Source organism: Mytilus trossulus, chromosome 1, assembly GCF_036588685.1.
Source record: "Mytilus trossulus isolate FHL-02 chromosome 1, PNRI_Mtr1.1.1.hap1, whole genome shotgun sequence".
In the NCBI taxonomy this organism is placed as follows: Eukaryota; Metazoa; Mollusca; class Bivalvia; order Mytilida; family Mytilidae; genus Mytilus; species Mytilus trossulus.
This window is the reverse complement of record NC_086373.1, coordinates 109573538-109595888: the sequence shown is the minus strand read 5'-3', so window position 1 is coordinate 109595888 and position 22351 is coordinate 109573538. Positions and strand designations below refer to the sequence as shown.

The following is a 22351-nucleotide window of genomic DNA, read 5'->3' as shown; positions in this document are numbered from 1 at the left end:
TGTCTCCAACAGCTCTTTGTATTAACTGTTTGTTTATTAAACGGCGAGTTATGGTGGCTGGAGATTATGTAAACATTCTCTATTTTTGTTTGATACAATGGTAATGTATTATTCGAAATATTAAGAATTTTCTTATCCCAGGAATAGATTTCCTTAGCAGTATTGGGCACAACTTTTTGGAATTTTGGGTTCTCAATGCTCTTCAACTTTATACTTGTTTGATTTTTTATTTCAGCGTCACTGATGAAACGAGCGTCTAGCGTATTTAATTATAAGTATTGTACCTTTGATAACTATTGAACTGACCAAATTTTTTGTAACGATAAAATTCTGGATTTTTTTTGTAGAGGGAAATTACAGAGTCATGTGGTAAAGCAACACTTTTCCATTGGTCACAATAAGCTGGAATTTTGAAGAAAACCATGGCAGACTATTTCCTTTACAGACAGAACTGAATAGACATTACGATTAAGCATTCAACTTCATAAAACGTGTCTCTCTTTCATACCAATGATATATATAGCTGTTTGAAACAATGATGAAGCTTCTTTTTTGTTTCAGATATGAAAAAATACATTATATATGGCATTTTTATGACTGTTTGTTTTAGAATATTGTAACAACATCAAAATATCAAATTTATCATCTAACTGAAGAACATCTTTGTATGTTAAATAGAGATTATGGTATACCATTAATAGTTGAAAACGGAATTAACGGTACAGAATATTTGTTCCAAACATATATACAAATGATTAAATGCAAGTAATTAAATACACAACAACATGAAACCAACACAATTATATAAAGCAACATAACAAATTTAAAAGTCCAAGTGACGGTCAATAATAACTTCACAGTTTGGTAACATGCTCTATACGGTAATATCCATAATTGTCTGACTTCATAGAACATAACTGTAAACATGTTACCTGATGTCTCCCAAACAGCTGGTTCCTGTAATTGCTGTATGTACTGGGAGCTATTTCTCTGATATCAATTTTATCTACAAAGACAAAACATGTATACACTTGAGAGCAACAACAATATAATGTTTGTAAAGCCACGTTTTGTAACTTATTTATCCAATAAAGGGAAGGAAGATCTTGTTCTTCCTCTAAGGTTACATTTTTAACTGGACGTATACCAGACCTATTATTTTCACGATTTCCTCTTTTGTAAGCATTCTAGGAGATTATGTCAAGTTTCCAAGTGAACTGTCAGTACCTATTTCCGTTATCAAGCAGTTTATGTAACAGAGGCGAAGTGTTGTTCAAGGCTTTATCTGCGGACCCATATTTATAATAAAAGATAGGGCGAGTTATTGGCAACATTTGGTTCCTTGAGAACAGATCCAGCCTAAGTGTTCATAGACTAGTTGAGATTTTTTTAAATTCTAATTTGTATCAACGACTTAACAATTTTTTGCCCATGCGGAAAGAGTACCCATGTCTTTTAATACGCGTAAGAGCGCATTGCCTTATATACTTATGTGTTGATTTCATTAGTTTTTCAGTTTTTATTTTGAAATTTATGGAGTAAGCTTAATTATATTGGGGTCCTTTGGTTAACATATTTCACAGGGAAGTGTTGTTGTCAATGCTGAGGTCACCAGAAAAAACGAGCATAACATATGGATTATAAATGAATGGGAACTAGCAATTAAAGAGTTTGAGACTTGAAGGTGTTACTATTGAGATCCTGAAACATTCTAGTTGGAAGTTGTTGAACCAAGTGATTTAAAATTGAGAGGTTTTTCCGAATTTTATAAATGATTGTTTTGACGTTACATCTGTGACTGTAATGATTAGCTGTATGTTTGTATAGGTTCGAATTGGGATTGATGAATACTGTTTCCACACATAAGTTGTATAGAGATATTTATTTAATACAGTGCTACCTCTATTCTAAAATGGTAGTGTTGAAGTTCAGTCTTTCTGTTATTCCGTTGTTTTCCTCTTATAGATGATGTGTTTCTCTCGGTATTAGTTTGCTACCGGATTTGTTTTTGATTAATTGGGCTATGACTATTGAACAGCACTACAATACTGTTGCATTTATCTAGCTCATACATCTTCATGCGAATGTGATGAATACCAAACAGCTTCTGTATAAATAGTGGACGGTCTCTGATAAAACAAATGTGGCTGTAACTAAACCATGCCTAAAATATTCATTCTATTTACTGTTCCCAGATGTCTAATCCAATTGTCTTCCTTTTGTCAACAGAGAGGTTAGTGTTACATGATTAGTAGTGCTAGTCCTGAGCTTAAGTTTTTCAAGAGTCGATTCGATGACCAGTCTGATAAAAATGTCATAGGCAATGTTATTTGTGTTCTTGTTCATATCTGATCTGTGTCTGCATTTGCCTTTGTTAAGCCTTCCTTTTGTTTCACTGACATAAAAGTTATTCCGTAATCCGTTAACCAAATTTGCTGATTTATAATTCAGATCACTGTTACAGATCTTACTCATATTTGGAATATTTCAACATCTGATTCGTAACGCTCCCAGACCAAATAATTTCACAGTAAATCGGAAGTCTGATTTTGAATGCTGATTAAATTGATTGAAATAATTTATTTGGAACGAGATTTCATGAAAAATTTGTGGACCAAGCAATAAATATAAAAAGAACATACAACATATGTACAATTGTTCAGTGTTTCTTCTTTAGTTAATGTTATAGAAAATGGAGTGTCTTAAGTGCATTGTCAGAACTTAATTCTTTTGGCAAACCGTTTTATACAAAATAATTGTTTCGCATGAGGATTTGTCCGTGAAGACAAAAAACACCTTTGTCACTGAGGTAGGGCAAGTGCCTAGCATCATCATGGTAGAGTGACTTTTATAGTCCCAAAAAAAAGGATTTTTGTTTATCTTGAGTTGTATTCAACAACCTTTCAACCTTAACCAAGTCGCTCGAAAAACAAACAACATTTCAAATTATATCGTATAACTAATTTCACATTTAATATCCGCATAACTGTTGGCATCAACTCGAAAGTATGCAGACATGTTTATTCTGCTTCTTCTATACACAATATAAAAGCTTGCTACCGCTGGAACAAAATCCTTTTAAAAATGATTTGGATAGACTTAGGAGGATGTAACAAACCAATCGGTCTCGAACATATTTTTTGTGCATCTAAGATATGAATATCTGGTTTGGTGCATCCAAAATTTAATAACCAATACGATCTGGTGTATAATTAACGCTTACACACCAGTTTTGTCAATTTTAGCTTTTCCCCTATTGACTTTGTTCTGTCCTTTAAATGTCTGTAAATTCCTTTAAATAGAAAATATAATATTATTTAAAAAAAATGGAATTAATGATATTAATAACCAAGAAATAAATATCATTGTTAAACATGTGTTAAAATATATTATTCTTTCCTTTATTATGAACAGATGAATGCTAAAAATTTCTACTATTATACTTCTCAATCAAAATAAATCAAAGCATGGTCTTCCAGTACAATAAATGTCAGAAGGTTAAGAAATCTGGGCTTGGTATCAGTTACAACATTTGAAAATGAAAAACCTTCAAATAACATTTCTTTGGGAGAGAAATGTTTTACAAGTCAAAAACATATATAGTCTATTTATGCTATGAAACTCATGACAAGACACATCCATGACGTTTGCACACTTTGTGACTTGGTGTTTGATTTGATCTTTAAAACAGGGGAAACCGAGGGAAAACCTTAATTTATAAAATGATTAACACGAGAATTTCAATTGAAAATGCAACGTGTCACAGCAAAATAACAAAAAAGCCTTTCAAAAGGTCAGGTTGGCACCTTCTAACATATTTAACATGTGACATTCTCAATGTGCATGTCCTTAGTCAGATGCCTGTAGCTAGGGTCATGCACATTGAGAATGTGACATGGCACAATTATTTGACTTTCACGTGTCATGCTTACCAAAACCTCGTCACACTTAGACCCCAATGAGACCCACTTTGAAGATGCCAACATGAAAGGCTTTTTTTGCGGTATGTTTGGCTATAATTGTTTACATCAGCTTAATTTGAACTTTGGTGGCTTGTTGTCTAATTGGAAATCATACCACATCACCTTATTTTCATCTGGGAAAAAAGGGTGAACAGACTAGACCTATTCTTGTAAAATTTGCTTCATTTGATAGTCGAGATCTAGTGAAAAAAAGTGCTAAAATTTTGAAAGATTCGAATTACGGAATTTCGGAGCAGTTGCCAGTAGAGATCCAAAAACGCAGGAAAGCTAAACTACCGACACTGAAGCGACTACGCGATGAAAATATCAAAGCCTATTTTGTGAGGGATAAAATTTACGTTGGAGGGAAAGAATACGTTCCATAGGATTCGTTCAAAGAACAATTTGAAAACTTGAAATGTTTGTGCTGGAATGTTCATGGACTCAACTCGATCTATAATGACAACGATTTTATGAATTTAGTAAATAGCTATGATGTTCTTTTTATTTGTGAAACCTGGTTAAATGATAATAACATAGTAGAAATAGATGGTTTTGTAAATATATCTTGCATTAATCGTAGCATTAATATTGGTACAAGAAATGGAGGTGGAATTGCTATTTATTGTAAACATTTTATATGTAATGGTATCTCGATTGAAAGAAAAGTACACTGTGGTATTGTCCTTATCAAATTGAATAAAAAAATTTTTAACATTGCTAATGATATATATATATATGTTTTTCCTACATTCCACATGAAAAAACAAAGTATTATCAGATCTGTGACAACGATTTTCATGAAATTATTGAAAACATTGTTCTTGAATATAAAGAGAGGGGATCAGTATTTGTATGTGGGGATCTAAATAGTCGAATAGGTGAACTTAATGATGTTTTGTGTGATGATAATTTAGATAAATATGTCGAGAGCGTTGAGCACGTAGAAAACCCCTATAACATTCAAAGTAGACGTTCATTGGACACATGTGTGAACTCTTTTGGTCGTAAGCTTATTCAACTTTGCTATACTACTGGACTTACTGTCGCCAATGGAAGACTTGGTGACGATTCAGATGGAAAGTTTACTTTTTGTACAAGTAGAGGACGAAGCGTGAACGATTACTTACTGGTATCGCCGATCGACTATAAACTTATTAGTTACTTTAACGTGCTGCAATTTAATGAATTCTCTGATCATTCGCCATTATTGTTTCAACTTAATTTCTCAAACAATCGTCCACAGAACAAATATCAAAAGCTACACAAGTATATCAAATGGGATTCAAATAAAAATAGTGAATACATGGAAGTCTTACAAACAGAGAGTAGTGCGTTGTTCTCATTGGTAGACAACATCTCTTCTAAAAACGATTTGAATACAGCTGTAGGGGAAATCACTCGTATATTATATGACAGTGCTTTAAAAAAAATTGACCGATCAGTCCTAATTAAAGAGGAAAATAATAATACCGATAGAAAAAACAATGATTGGTTTGACGAAAAGTGTAAATCAGAGCGTCGTATTTTTCACCAAGTCCGTAACTTCTTTTTTCGACATCCAACTGATGTAAATAGACAATCGTATATAGATGCTAGAAATCGATTTAACAGGATAAAACGGCAAGCCCAAGTTAACTATAAACGGCGAATGGGTATTGAACTTTGTGATATTGCAAAAACTGATCCACGAAAATTTTGGTCCACTATTAGGCCTACGAAACGAACACGATGCACAGTTGAAAATGATGTTATGTTAAAACATTTCGAAAGAATTCTCGGCGAAAATCCACCCGATCTTTGTGATGAAGTATTGAACTTAATAAATAATGAACATTTTGAAAATATAGGCATAGATATCCTAGACACAGAAATTACTGAAGATGAAATTGTGAAGTCGATTAAAAAACTAAAATTGAACAGAAGCGCGGGAGATGACCAAATTATTAGTGAAATGTTTGCTGCAAGTCAAATATTGTTTGCTCCAATTCTAAATAAACTTTTCAACTATACTTTTGAAAGTGGAACTTTTCCTGATACTTGGGCAGATGGTATTGTTATTGCTGTTCCTAAGAGTGGAGATTTGACCAATCCAAATAACTATCGACCCATTGTTTTAGTGAGCGTCTTATCACAACTGTTCACGTCTATTCTAACTACTCGATTACTAGAATGGTCCGAAGACGAAGATAAACTAATCGACAATCAATTTGGCTTTCGTCCTGGACATTCAACTATTGATGCTATTTTTGTTTTACATGGTATAATTGTACATATTCTTCAACAAAAAACGAAACTATACTGCGCTTTCGTTGACTTTCGAAAAGCGTTCGATAAATTAAGCAGGATAATTTTGATTTATAAATTACTTCGCAATGGAGTCAGCAGTAAATTTGTGGCCATAATTAAATCAATTTATACGTCTGTGCGTCTCCGTGTAAGATCTGGTGGACTTCTTTCTGATGCCTTTGACAATTTATTAGGAGTGAAACAAGGCGAACCTTTATCTCCTTTATTATTCCTCTATTTTATTAATGATATTATTGAAGATATAACTGTTACAGATAATGAAGATGTAGTGAACCTGAACGGTCTTTTAATTTATTTGATACTTTTTGCAGACGACACTGTCTCATTTGCCAAATCTGCCAAACTTCTTCAACAGCTACTTGACAACCTATCCAAATACTGTAGAAAATGGAACATAGAAGTTAACACTGATAAAACTAAGGCCGTGTTCACACCAAACGCCGTGTAGAGTAAACATGTTTACAATTAGTTTAGTGTAGTGTACACTGGTTTCACATTACATTTGTTCACATCTATACACCTTGTTTAGCTACCTGTACATAAGATTTGTTCCCACTTGTAAACTATATGTCATTTAAATGTTCATTACGTAGAACTGAATTCAAAATTTTTGAATTTTTTTTCTAGCGATAAGGGAATAACCATTTGACTTCAAAAGGGGGGTGGGGGATGGGAATGGAAATATTCCGATCCCCAATTTGATAAAAAAAAATGGTCATACAGATGATTAAAAAAAATATTCTGAATCAAGAGTTTCCCCATACATTATAGTGTTAAATATTGAAAAAAAAGTATTTGATCACCAGCATCGAAAAAAAAAGAATAAAAACGTACGCGCGAAAAAAAATCTGACTCGGATAAAAAAAAATAACCCTCCCCCTTTTTTTAAGTTAAATGGTTGCTACTTTAAGAAAGTCATTTTTATACTACCCCAAAACATTTTTGGGATCGTATAATGGTATGATGTCGTCGTCTGCATCGTCTGCGTCGTCGTCCGAAGACACATTGGTTTCCGGATAATAACTTTAGTTTAAGTGAATAGATCTTCATGAATTTTTTTTAGAAGGTTCAATACTACAAAAGGAAGGTTGGGATTGATTTTGGGGATGATGGTCCCAACCGATTAGGAATGAGGGGCCCAAAACAAGCATTTTTCTAGTTTCAGGATAATAACTTGTGTAGAAGTATTTCAATTGCTCTGAAATCATACCGCAATGTTTAAAACCACAAGTATAAGGTTTGGATTCATTTTAGGGGTTATGGGGCCAAAGTTTAGGAATTTTAAAGGACCAAAAAGGGGTCAAAACAAGCATTTTTCTAGTTTCAAGACAATAACTTAATATGTTTAATTGTGTGAAATTGTTTCACAATGTACCATATAACAAAAGGGAGGCTGGGATTAAGTTTTTGGTTAATTGCCCAAAATATGTAGGAATTAGGGGCCAAAAAAAGGGTAAAAAAGAAGCATGTTTCTAGTTTCCAAACAATCATGACAATAACTTGTGTTTAAGTGTATGGATCTCTCTGAAATTGTAATTCAAGGTTCAATACTGCAATGGAAAGCATGGGATTGAGTTTGAGGGATATTGCTCCAAGGGGGTTTCAAAAAGTTGGGAGGGGGGATTTTTTGTTTACCATTTTTTGGAGGGCTTCCTTTTTTTCAAATTTCGAATTTTGAAAAGTTTCAAGAAGAAATCTTCAATTGCACAGTAGTGTGCAATAGATTTGTTAGATCTTTGACCACATCAATTTTGTGACAAAAACAAACCTATATTATGTCAAAAATTTGATCACAATCCAAATTCAGACAGAATCAAGCTTGAATATTGTGACCAAATTGCGAAGCACCTGGTTATAATTTGCAGTAGTTTGAATATACTAGAGATGTCTCGATAACGCATTGGAAAACGTTAGCTGCAACAGCGTGCTTACAGCCGGAAAAAAAAGGATTGAGATATTAGGGATCACTACATTTTTATCTTTTCTGTTCGTTTCAAATGGTATTTCTTCTGCAAGGAGTATTTGGTAAAGGAATTTGCAGTCTTTGCCGATGAGACGTAGTCATCGTCAGATTCAATATATGATGCAGAATAATCAAAAAAATTATTGTGAATTTAAAAAATGACGGGGATTTTTGGGGAATATCATATCAATTTGTATGGTTTATATGTCAACTGGCTGATTGATACTTCGATATGATTGAAGATTGAACCAACAGCAGGGGTTCAGTTTAGCTTATGTGAAGTTATAACCTCTTTACAGATCTATTACCTAAGGAAATTAGTCATTTAACCTATTTAATGAAATTTTGTGTCTCTACTGTAATTGCCGCTAATTACATTGTTTGCAAAATCTTGATCTAAATTGATTGAAAAAGGAAATCTTTTAATTATCATTTATTACTGACTATGAAAGGCATCCTTATAAGCTGAATCTTTAGAAAGCCATTACTATGTGATAAGGAATAAACCGCACACCTAATTATCAAACTGGAAATTAAAAAAAAAAAGACAAAAGATCGTGAAAGGGGGTTGAAACCGAAAAAACTATGGATTCAAAAATAAAATTTACGGTGGATAATCTGAATGAGGTACTAGGTGGTGTTTCTTTATTTACTATAATAAAATATTTGATTTGATTATTTCTGTGTTATTATTCTCTATTCTTTAAATTTTAACAGTCTCTATTCTTTGTTTGTCGGTCCATTTTTCTCCATTCTCTACATTTTTTTGCCCTTGTAAAACCCCATTTATACCCTCCTGAATCCTACCGGAAGTGCAATTGACAAGGTTTACTACAATAAACTGTAACTTGGGTACTCAGCTGTAAAAATACCCTACAAGTATACAAGTTTATTGCAATAAACGGAGCCTCGTGTATCTTGTGGGCACCCAGCTGTGAAACAAATTCATCTAACATGCTATTGAGACTACCTGTCTTTACAGGTAAAATATTTGTATATTAGATACAATTAACGGACCTGTAGCAAAACAATGTACCTCAATTCTTTATTTACCTTAAACAATACAGTTTATCAGTATAATATGCATAAATATACAGTTTACAAGTTGTATAGCGTTAACATACACATAAATAACAAACGTCAGAAATATCAGTTACATATTATACAGTTTGTGAGTTTCAGACTACATATAATAAACATATAGATCTTAAATATTATTCCTGCACTTAAATGCATAGAGTAAGTTCTTTCCTAAATTACAAAGTTCCTTAGTGTTTTCAACAGAAAGCAATTGTACTAATTTATAAGTTGACGGTCTAGTCCAATAATATTTCTTGATAAACTTTTTACGTATATCATTATAATTTGTACATTGTAAAATAAAATGAAATTCATCCTCTACTACATTTTTATCACACACAATACACATTCTACTATTTATACTTATTCCATAAAAACGACCAGTTTCAATGCATAGATAATGTGAGGACAGGCGAATTCTCGTTATCCATTTACGAGCTATTACAGGAATACATTTTTGTAAATAAAATTGTAATTCTACATTTGACACAATAAACTTATATAATCTACACTTTGGTGATGTTTCAAGCGTAAAATGCAACTCTTGTTTAGCTTGATCATATATTCGCTGTTTGGTTAATTGTAAAAATGAACTATCCAAACAAAGTACCCATTGGTTGTCCCATTAATATTTCATACCAAGATCATATAAAATTGTTTTAATACAAGTAGCCCAGTTTTTACATTTATTGCTATTTGCTACTAGTTCTTTGTAACAAGACTTTATAATACAATTTTCACTACCGTGAATTTTAGTCCATAATTTGAGCATCCTAAAATTTCGCTCATATAACAATGGAAATCTTCCTAATTCATAATATACCATTACATTAGAAGTGGATTTCTTGACAACTAGTAATGTTTAACAATAGTCCAAATGGACTTTTTCTACATTTGGTGCTCTATGAACACCCCAAACTTCACAACCATACATTAAAATACTACATACATAAGTGTCAAATAAACTTATAGAAGTGACAGTGTTCAGGTATAAGGATAATGCCTTTTTCCTCATACTAAACATAGCTTTCCTGCCTTGTTCAGCACAGTGGTTTTGAGTAATATAAAATTTACAATTATAATGAAATAACACACCCAGATAGCAAAAATGATCTACAATATCTAATGGCTTACCATTATAAATCCATGTCTCAGTAAGACTAATTTTCCCACCTTTACGAAAAACTACTATCTTTGGTTTTTTTTTTGTGTTAACCGAAAGACCCCATTTCTCAGTATAACCAGATGAAGTATTTAACATATTTTGTAAGCCTTGGATTGATTCTGACATCAAAATCATATCATCAGCATACATTAATAAAAAAAGTGTTATGTCCTGAAATTCAAGTCCACAGTTACCATTATTAATAAATTCATTCTCAAAGTCATTGACATAAAATGAAAATAAAATAGGAGAAAGAACTTCCCCTTTCATTAAGCCAAGATTATTAGAAAAGTATTTTGAATTAAATCCATCAAATCTAATACAAGATCTTACATTGTTATACATTGATTTTAAAATATTAAGCAATTTCCCTCTGATTCCTAATTTAGAAAGCTTGTACCACAAACATAGACGATCAACTGTATCAAACGCTTTTAAAAAGTCAACAAAGCAACAGTATAATCTATTACCTTTACAAAAAGAATTTTGTATGACAGAATATAAACAAAACACAGCATCTACTGTACTGTAACCATTACGGAAACCAAATTGTGCATCAGATAAAATATCGTTCATTGATGCCCATTTTAATAATCTACTATTCAAAATAGTAGTGAATAGTTTACCTAGATTGCTGACAAGACTTATACCACGGTAATTTGCTGGGTCGTTCGCATCCCCGGATTTAAATACTGGCACTAGAATAGCATCAGACCAAGTGGACGGAAAATATCCAGAGCTCAAAACGGCATTGAAAATAGTACATATATAAGGCAGCACAAGGTCCTTAAACTCAATGAAAAATTCGTTTAACAAACCATCTGGACCATGGCTTTTCTCGCGTTTTAAGTCATGTATAGCTTTAATAAGTTCATCAATGGTTATATCCATATCCAGTTCTTCAAAAATACACACATTATCTGGCATTTCTGGTCTTCTGTTGTGCTCTTTACTATCAGATACTAGAGTTTTGAAATATTTAAAAAAATCAGTTACTGTTAGATCACTGTTGACCTTTCTCCTTTTTTTGAATACAGAATAAAATTTCTTAGGATTGTTCTTCTTTAATTTACCTAACTGTAAGATGGATAAGATAAATCACATTTGCATTTTCAAGAGTCGCCGCATAAATACAATTTATTAACGAACTATAAACTAATTAAAAATAAAATCTAGATATGAATAGTGATAACGTTTGCCAATGAATGTAATTAGAAAACAAAAAGTTTTAAAATACTGGTTAAAAATTGTAACTCATAAACCACTTATTGTGTATGATATCTATATATCAATATATATAAATATATCATTAGATGTAATAAAAACTAGGTTAAAAGATCAATATATTCAAAGCTGGTTTGCATCTATACAGGATTGTGAGAAACTTACTATGTACAGAATTTTAAAATTAGATTTTTCTTTTGAAGATTACGTAGATTATAACTATAATTCACATTTTTTCACAAAGCTACGTAGTGGTACTATGAAGTTAAATGTTGAGGTGGGGCGTTATACAAATATACTAAGAGAAAACAGATTATGTACTTGCTGTAATATGAAAAGTGTTGAAGATGAGTACCATTTTACTTTAGTGTGTCCTGTGTATAGACATGTACGGCTGCAGTTTTTACCAAATTATTACTGTTCATGGCCAAATGTGACAAAACTTATGTATTTGTATCAAACAAAATCTAGATCTTTAGTTGGAAAATTATGTAATTATTTGAAATCTGCCTGGCAGATTAGATCACATCTAATAAGTTGATCGTCTGTCTATTGTAGTATCTTATTATATTGTTCTCTGTTGTTTATTGTGTGTCACAATGTACAGATGTTTGTTTTGCTATAGCATGTAACTACTGCTTTGCAAATAAAGAATTCATTAAACAAAATTATAATAAAAATAAATTATTTTCCTTTTTCCACTAATTCAATTTTGTTTTTAATTTATTTTTAATTATATCCGATACTGTTATAGTAGTCTCAGTGATGTGGTGGTGATATATGTCGTCTGCTACTGTTAAATACGAAACTACGAAATAGCGTAGCTAAATATGTGGAGACTCACATTACTATGGCAAGCCGTTTTACAATTTATTCGAATTTCAAGATATCTCCTTTAATATATAGGATATCTTATATAATTTCATTTTTATGAGATATCTCATATATTATATAAGATATCTTTAATGTTATATGAGATATCTTTAATGTTATATAAGATATATTTAATGTTATATAATATATCTTATAAAGTTTATATGATATCTTATATACTTTATAAGATATCTTCTAAAGATTATAAGATATCTTATAAAGTAAATGAGATATCTTATAAACAATTTTCATATAAGATATCTTATATAATTTATAAGATATCTTATATAGTTTATAAGATATCTTATATAATTTATAAGATATCTTATATAGTTTATAAGATATCTTATATAGTTTATCAGATATCTTATATAGTTTATGAGATATCTTATAAAGACAATTATATAAGATATCTGATAAATTATATGAGATATCTTATAAACTATACAAGATATCTTATAAACTATATAAGATATATTATAAACTTTAGGAGATAGCATATGAACTATATAAGATATCTTATAAACTGTATGAGATATCTTATAAAATAAATAAGATATCTCATATTATATATAAGATATCTCCTATTATATATAAGATATCTCCTATAATATATAAGATATCTTATATTATTTCATTTTTATGAGATATCTTATATATTAAATAAGATATCTTTTATTTTATATAAGATATCTCCTAAATTAATAAGATATCTTATATACTTTAAAAGATATCTTCTAAAGTTTATAAGATATCTTATAAAGTATATGAGATATCTTATAAACAATTTTTATATAAGATATCTTATAAACTATATAAGATATCTTATAAACTATATAAGATATCTTATAAAGTTCATGAGATATCTTGAAGTAAGAATAAATAGCAAAACGGCTTGCCATACATTACACGATAAATCGGTAGTGACCAATCGTCTCAGTTTTTATATTGGTGGTACTTTTGTAAAGAAAAAACTTTTCATCTTTTAAGTTTTTTTACAATTCTAATTGTAGAAACGATGGGATAAAGTACATTTTTCAATCGTACATCGACAACACATATATGCCATCATATAAATATAAACTTGTTAATAATGTTTAACTTAAAATAAAATAAATCACGTGCACCTGTTGTTTTTGTGATATTTTCAAAGTTTCGGGAGTTATCGTATGCGTTCGGAACACCGCTTGAAAATTCTAAAAGGGAGAAATAAAGAAGGAAAGGACTTAATAAATCCGGAATATAAAGTTTAAAAAAAAATGTTATTCGAAACTGATTCCTTTTAATGTTCGATTCTTTGATTATGAATATGTTCATGCAGACCACATCAATTGCCACTTGATGGCACTTTCACGTTCAGGCAAAATTTTCTTGAAATTCCGGAGGGTACTTACTGCGCACCTGTATAATTGCAGTTTTTCTTCAATCTGTTATGAAAAAAGTAAAATCACAAAACTACTGAACTACGAGGAAAATTCATAACGGAAAGTCCCTAATCAAATGGCAAAATCAAAAGCTCAAACATATTAAAAGAATGGATGACAACTGTCACATTCCTGACTTAGTACAGGCATTTTCTTATGTAGAAAATGATGGGGTTATGCTGTTTCAGCTGTACCATACTCGGTTGGCCGATCCCACTAACATGTTTAACCCCGCCATATTCGGTTTGTAGTTGCCTGTCCCAAGTCAGGAGCCTAAAATCCAGTGGTTTTCGTTTGTTGCTGTGTTACATATTTGTTTGCGTTTCTTTATTTAGTATATAAACTGGGCAGTTAGTTTTCTCGTTTGAATTGTTTTACATTTGTCAGTTCAGGACCTTGTATGCCTTTTTTAAACGTTATTTTAAAAATCACCATTTCACTGTAGATAATTCGCACATACCCGCACATTTATTGTTCTCACATCGAACAATGACATAAAATAGTACGATAATACTCCCTTGGGAGGCCTGTACTATAAAGGAAGAAGAAGCTGACTATGAGGTATGATTTTGAATATTTTTTTAAGGCCGAACGGTTCCCTATAGTTTTTTATTTCTGTGTCATTTTGTCTCTTGTGAAGAGTTTTCTCATCTTCTTTTCTTTTATATTTTTAACCTGCAATACGAATTCAAATAGACTAAGAAAAAACAATTGTATGTGGTTGCTTTTTTATAATTATGTTTATATCGGGGTTATATTACAATTGGCATTCTTCGGGGGGTCATCTCAATGATTACTTAATGACATCAAGACTGTGACAAAAATAGACAAAACATGCCGATACATATTATCGAGCCATCCATTGTAAATTGTTTTTTTATATACTTTTTGTAATTTGAATATATATTTATTTTGTTATGGCGCTTTATACATTTTCCATTATCATATTATTATGATAAGAAGAATAAACCACTGAAGTTGGTCACATTTCTGACAAGAAAAAAAGATACATATCACGGTTAAGTTTTATATTTAGTTAGCAAAGTTTTTATTTTATTTCAGGTCCCGCGCTTTGTCGCGCTAGGTTGTGGCGTCACGTGACGAGGCTTTATAATAGCGAAAACTTAGTATATTTCTTTCTTTTTAGGTGGAGACGTTAGACAGACAACATGTATATAACGAGGGAATACACACGATGTATATTTCTTTTGTCATTGTAGGAAATTGACGTTTCGATCACAGTTCATGAGCAGTGCATGCTTTGGATTTAATTTATCCTGTGTAACTTTAAAACACGATTATTGATTTTTTTCTTACAAAGTACATTTCTCAATAGCAGCTTGTAACACAGATTTTATTATAATATAGGAGCAGACATAGAGAGCGATTTTAACGGCATTGCAATTTCTTTTCTCTACGGAAATTCTTGGAAGGTAGCTGCACCACGTTGTTTTGTGAAGTTTTAATACATGTATGCCCTGCTGACTGCAAATTGTGAGGTCGATTGGACTTGTAGTTTCAGAGTATATCAGATAACAAGCATGTGGAATTTTTTTCAAAAGAGATCTATGTAAATAAAATATTAAAGAAAAAAAAACCCAGAGTTGTCGTTCTTCTCCTTTGAAAGGATAGTTAGCACACAGCTTCATTCAGCAGTTGTAAGTGGAGGGTAAAACAAATAATGGGGGGGGGGGCAAAAGGAGGTCACCAGGGGTACATACGAATGGTTAAAACGCATATTGAATATTTTTACAATATGAATCAATTGCTTAAAAAAAAAAAAGCAATTGTAAACGGTCTTCCCCCTCCCCCCACACCCTAAGAAACATGATTGATTGATTAATGTGTGTGTGTTTGTTTTTTGTTTGTTTCTTTATGCAAGGGGTTCATATTATTATGTTACCCATGCCAAGAAATCCTCGCTCAAAATTCCGGTCGACCTCCTACGGCAGTCATTAGTAGCTAAAGATTTGATTTCATTCGAGAAATTAATTTATGACCTTCATGTACGTGTCGCTTAGAACACGGTCATATACCAAATGGTCAATATTAATCATCCATGTAATTTGCTCTATGGGGTGTTTGCAGAATTTCAACGGAGGCAATTTCTTGGCATGTAACTAGATTCATTTGTATGCTTGAACTGAACGATTAATATGTTGATACAATAATCAGTTATTTTGTTTGAAGTGGGGATTTTTTTCCGGTAAATCCAGCTTCCTTTCCCAATAAACACCAACCACTAAGACAAAATCAATAGTTCTAAAAGTGGCGTTTTCTCAATTAAATCTCGGTACAGAGCATAACACTGGTATAAAGTTTGTTCAATTAAATATATATATTTGAATTGTCTTCCGGAAGCTTGTTATAACATTTTGTTAACATATAAAAAATATCAACATGACAGCGTATGGTCGAGGTTCCTTTGGTGGGGTAGGATTTACCCCCAACCAATCTGTTATTAAGGAAGGTAAGGTATAAAAAATATCAGCATGACAGCGTATGTTCGAGGTTCCTTTGGTAGAGTCCGATTTACCCCCAACCAATTTGTTATTAAGGAAGGTAAGGTATAAAAAATATCAGCATGACAGCGTATGGTCGAGGTTCCTTTGGTGGAGTAGGATTAACCCCCGACCAAACTGTTATTAAGGAAGGTAAGGTATAAAAAATATCAGCATGACAGCGTATGGTCGAGGTTCCTTTGGTAGAGTCGGATTTACCCCCAACCAATTTGTTATTAAGGAAGGTAAGGTATAAAAAATATCAGCATGACAGCGTATGGTAGAGGTTCCTCTGGTGGAGTAGGATTAACCCCCGACCAGACTGTTATTAAGGAAGGTAAAGTATAAAAAATATCAGCATGACAGCGTATGGTAGAGGTTCCTCTGGTGGAGAAGGATTAACCCCCGACCAGACTGTTATTAAGGAAGGTAAGGCATAAAAATAGTAGATCTGTTTTTGTAAATTCATTTCTACTATTTGTGATAAAATAATAGAGAAAAATCTGACATTAATTATTATATGCAAAAATTCTGTAATATTACTGAAAATGTATGAATCAATATTGAATCTGTAATGAATGTCAGATGCAATCGTTTGCAGGTATAGTAATTGATTTATTATAATTTCGGAAAACTTGAAATTACATCTATCTGCTGAACATTTGAAACAAACACTCTAAATTCATTTGATTTTATTTTTCAATTTTTACCGATACTTGAGATAATGCTTTTCAACAAACAAAAAAGAAAGTATTAGTAAAGTCTTTCCTTTTGAAAATGTGACAATGGTACTTTACACATCATGAAGGAATTTGGCATGATATATAGCCCTTTCAAAAGTTTTGGAATAATTTTATGTTATGTATTTCGCCTTCTTAACATCTGTCATCAAACTTTTCTTGTGACAGTGTGTAAGATTTTTTTTGTTGAGAAGGAGTTTAAATGCGCTTATATATTAACCAGTTTATATGATATGATTCATTCACCAAAGCAATGCTGTTAGATGATTGCCTATCTGTCGAATTATTTCAACCAGTGCATTATTTTGAAATAAACCTTTGATCGTTATTTGTACAAACGTGTTGCCTACTTTCTCTGTAGTATTTATCAATGCCTCTATCTTACACATTAATGCATATTAATATTTTGCGCGCGCAAATAAAAGATTATCAGTAATATGTACGAGGTTGTGTTCATCTTTTTAACTCTATACCATAATTGTTTACTACTTTTCTGTTATTTCATAGTTACCGAAGGAGAATCTGATTTTGACACAATATCAAAAACGATTGCACATAGTATACAGAAAATTACACACAATGGTAAGTAAAGGCAACATATACTAGTTATTAATTAGGTTTATTGGAATAAATAAAACATCAATACAAGTCAATGAGTGGTAAGCAATTTTAAAAACAGAATATATGAAGCACACAATATAGAAAACTAGTATATTTGGATTGCAATAGAAAATCAAAACTATAAGATACTGCATTTACAATTCAATTGTACAACAGGTTACTGAAACTCCTTACATGAAATTAATTCATACAAGCTTCAAGCTTAAAAAGAATATCAGGGATTTGTTTCTAAAGCTTAAATACACAGTAAAAAAAGAACCAAACTTAAATAAGAATAAGGATAAGGATAAGCATTGTTCAAATAAAAGGCCCTTAATGGACATGTACAATTAATGATTCAGTGTAGGATAATAGCCAAACATATAGTATTTGAAGTAAGACACATAATCCCCCAAAAGTATTCTCCTTTTCTGAGTTGAATGAATACGATAATTAAACTACATTTGTTTTGTACATACTACATAGCATGGTTATCATAATTCATGAAAACATTTACAAGGCTTTTAACTATATATAAGTAGATATGGTATGAGTGCCAATCAGACAACTCTCTTTATCTTACCTCCTATACATTTCTAGGAATATGATTGGTTAAAAGCGTCCTCGTGGAAACCGTGTATATTTAATATTAGTTTAGTTGGGAGGCGGGGCTTATTTCATACACGGTTAGTAGTGGAGTTACGTCCCTTTATATTCCACGTAAGGTAATAAGGAGGCGGAGCTTATTTCATACACGGTTAGTAGTAGTGTTACGTCCCTTTAGAAAAACAGTACTGAGAAAAAATCTCACCCCATATGGTTTTTACTGACCCCATATATACCGTATTAGGTCACTAGCACACTATGTAACTAATAATCCAAGTTATAATTTATAAAAGTAAACCATTATAAACAGAGCCTTGGTTTACACTGACCAACAAGCTACAAAGGGCCACCGAAATTACTAGTGTAAAATCATTCAAATACATTCAGTTTATTCATTTAATGTATTGTATAAATACAAGAAATACATATTCAAGTTGTTTATATTTAGTATCTCAGATCCAGAAGTTAATCAGTCGTATTGGAACCAAGAAGGATTCACAGGAGACCAGAGATAAAGTGTAAGCATTTATAAAAAGTAAAATAACAAAAATAACCAACTCCGAGGAAAATTTAAAACGGAAAATCAAATGGCAAATTCAAATGATAAAACACATCAAACGAATGAACAATAACTGTTATATTCCTGACTTGGTTTTATGGTTTTATAGTTAAATCTCATGTTATTTCCAGTTTATTTTATATCAATGCATACAGGAAAAGGAAGTATATGAAAACATGTTATAAACATCCAGAACGGTTTATGCAGGAAATAAAAGTTAAAGAGGACCAGTGGGCGTAATTCATTGACAAGAACATAACGAGGTTAAAAAAGAATAACAACGAAATAAAAAAAGAAATAATAGTAAATAGATAACACATAGCTGAGAGGGTGATAGAGCAGATTGTTACCCCGAGAAAACATTGTCAACCGCGGCGAAGCCAAGGTTGATAATGCTTTTCGAGGGGTACCAATCACTCTATCACCCTCTCAGCTATGTGTTATTTAAATTATTATACTGAATGTCCTATCATTATTGCCTTTTACAGATTAATTTCATAATAGCCATGTGATAAGAGTAAATTAACACCTTCGTATAAGCCAATCAAAATATGGCATTTTAATGTGAAGTATAATAATATAAGATTTTTAATAATTAAAGAACAATAACGATTTTTCAATATAAAAAAAATATATAAAAAATATATAAATAGGTAACTCAGTTGAGAATACAACTTGTAATTAAAGAAAAGTACAAATTTACAAACTAGATAGGATATGTCACTTCCTACAAAAATATGAATAAAGCGATAGTTTACACACTATAAAAAAAAAAGATGTGGTATGATTGCCCATGAGACAACTATCCACAAAAGACCAAAATGACACATACATTAACAACTATAGGTCACCGTACGGCCTTCAACAATTAGCAAAGACCATACTGCATAGTCAGCTATAATAAGCCCCGGCAAAACAATGTAAATAACGTTTAAGAAAAGGAAAGTGACCCGGTGTTTTATCTGTACATTTCCTGTTTATAAATAAAATTGACATTTACACACTCATTATTCCGCCTCTCATTTTTTTTGTATTTTTCTTAAGTTAATAAATGTGACTTACGCTTTTAGGCATCGGTTAACTCACTATACCAATCAACTGGCAAAAGAAACTACTGCAAATCTGAAAAGATTTTCTCGGTTAAAGGTACCCCCTTTAGACGAGGTAAATATAAAGACAGTTTTTTAACAAACATATTACCCCTTTAAACAGTATTGTGCAGTTCTACCCTAAAACAGATTATAACAGTTACACATCAGTACTGGAAGGACATTTTAGGGTAGCATATGATATTCTGAAAGTTCCACTCTAGAACATTAGTGAACAGTTTATTCCCTAGAACAATTTACGATGGTCGATCTGTCCAAGGATCAAATAGTGTAGATCATCAATAATAAACATATTTCTATAATGCTTAATACTCTTCTTTCTACAGTAAAAGGTGATCTTCAAAAATATTGTGTTGAGATATTTTCAACCAGTGTTATCAATCAGATGTGGATTCTTCAAAAGTCTACTGCTAAATCTTACACCTTAATCTCTGCAGTTTTGCAGCATCATTACGTGTAAGACCTTTCAATTTTTTACACTTAACACTACTATTTCCGGTGTTTAATTGAAAGATCGACTTCACCATATAATTAAACAGAACTTATTCTATGAAAATGGGAACCGTAGAAATAATTTTGTTTTTTTGAGTTATAATATTTTGTGAAGAACCAGACTGATTCTATCAGAAAGTATACCGAAGTTAATTTTATCAAAATACTGAACTTTTTTATGGACAATATATTTTTTGGGGTTTGTAGGATTGATATTTCAACAGATAATCGGTATTTCAATGGGTATTAATTGTGCACCACTACTTGCCGATTTGTTTTTGTAAAATGAAGCAGAATTCTTTCAGAATCTTCTAAAAGACAAAAAGAAAAATCGCCTTGCAAAATTCTTACTTTTTTCTCATATATATTTATATTGTCCTATCACTCAATAACCCATATTTTAGTCAGTACTTGCATTTAATATATCCCAGTGAACTTGCGATTAAGAATATTACTGAATATAGTTATCAAAGGTACCAGGATTATAATTTAGTACGCGCGTTTCGTCTACATAAGACTGCTTTATACATTGATGTTTTCCTCATTATTAACATAGATGGACGTCTTCATATCTATGACAAACGGGATGATTTCCTAACAGTAACATACACTCTGACCCGTCGTATGGTGTTTACATATAATTGATACGTTATGCTCGTGCATGTTCACACTATAAGGACTTCATATACAGGAGTTTGCTCTTTACGCGGAGCTGCCCCAACAGCGTTATGATTACAAATGACACCCCGTAATTTTGTTGGACACTATCACGAATTGGTTGATCTATACGATGTGTCTGTGTTAATACTAATAGGTATCAAAGGTACCAGGATTATAATTTAATCATTATCAACGACATTTGTTCTGGTAAGTTCCGAACGTGAAATACTCCCGAACATGTCTATCTTGCCGAGTGTGAATTATTCCCATTGATATACGATGTGTTTCAACATTCATGTATTTAATTATGACTTTTCTTTTCTAAGTCCGTTCAGCCACTGATACAGTTTGTGGTTTAAATTCTTTATTTTCGATAGATTTGCTAAGGTTTTTCTACCTCAGGAATAGATTACCTTAATTAGCTGTATTTGGCAAACCTTTTAGGAATATTTGGTCCCCAATGCTGTCCAACTTTGCGTAAATATGAAATTTCAATCCTGGTATCTATGATGAGTTTATTTTCAACCACTGGTTCCATGCCACTGCTGGTGGAGTTTTAATTCCCCGATGGTATCACCTGCCCAGAAGTCAGCTCTTCTGTGTTGACTTGAGTTATCATTGATATGGTCATACTTATACGAAATGCGCGTCTGGCGTAAATATAAAGTGCAAACCTGGTATCTATGATGAGTTTATTTTCACATATGTCTTAAAAGTCAGTTTAGTGGAGTAACTCGTGGTTCGTCTACAGTGTTTTTGTATTAACAGTTCTCAGGTGTATTTACTGTTTGATCTTACATGATCTCGCCTTATATTACACTTATTTTGTTTTTATTTTCTAAATGTATGTGAATGTTATGATAAAAAGACCAGCTAATTCATTTATATCGTTTTAAGTTTAAAGCAAATATAGACGTTTTTGCTTATACGCAGTTTTGATTTAAAATAAAACCAACATGGTTAGAAAATAAAAATGACATACGACCATTACAAACACAATTCCATTTTAATATTCTTGTACATGTCAATAAATTAATTCCTTTTTATTTTTTGTTTACCTGTGATAATTTCAACGTCACAAAA

At 31.7% G+C, this 22351-nt stretch overlaps 1 protein-coding gene across 9 annotated transcripts in view; it reads left to right on the top strand.

Moving 5' to 3' along the window:
- The window catches only part of LOC134697297 (syntaxin-7-like), a 57662-nt gene that overhangs the window by 21752 nt on the left and 13559 nt on the right, over positions 1–22351 (top strand). For 3 of the 9 annotated variants that reach the window (XM_063559546.1, XM_063559489.1, XM_063559522.1), the window contains exons 1-4: positions 16356–16471; positions 17750–17824; positions 18897–18966; positions 20078–20171. The exons of 5 other annotated variants lie outside the window; for them this stretch is intronic. In XM_063559546.1, the coding sequence (XP_063415616.1) occupies positions 16402–16471; positions 17750–17824; positions 18897–18966; positions 20078–20171 (309 nt within the window). In that variant the 5' untranslated portion in view covers positions 16356–16401. Of the gene's footprint in view, positions 1–16354; positions 16472–17749; positions 17825–18896; positions 18967–20077; positions 20172–22351 lie in introns of those variants that run through there. One more of the 9 variants, XM_063559531.1, reaches the window with a different exon arrangement.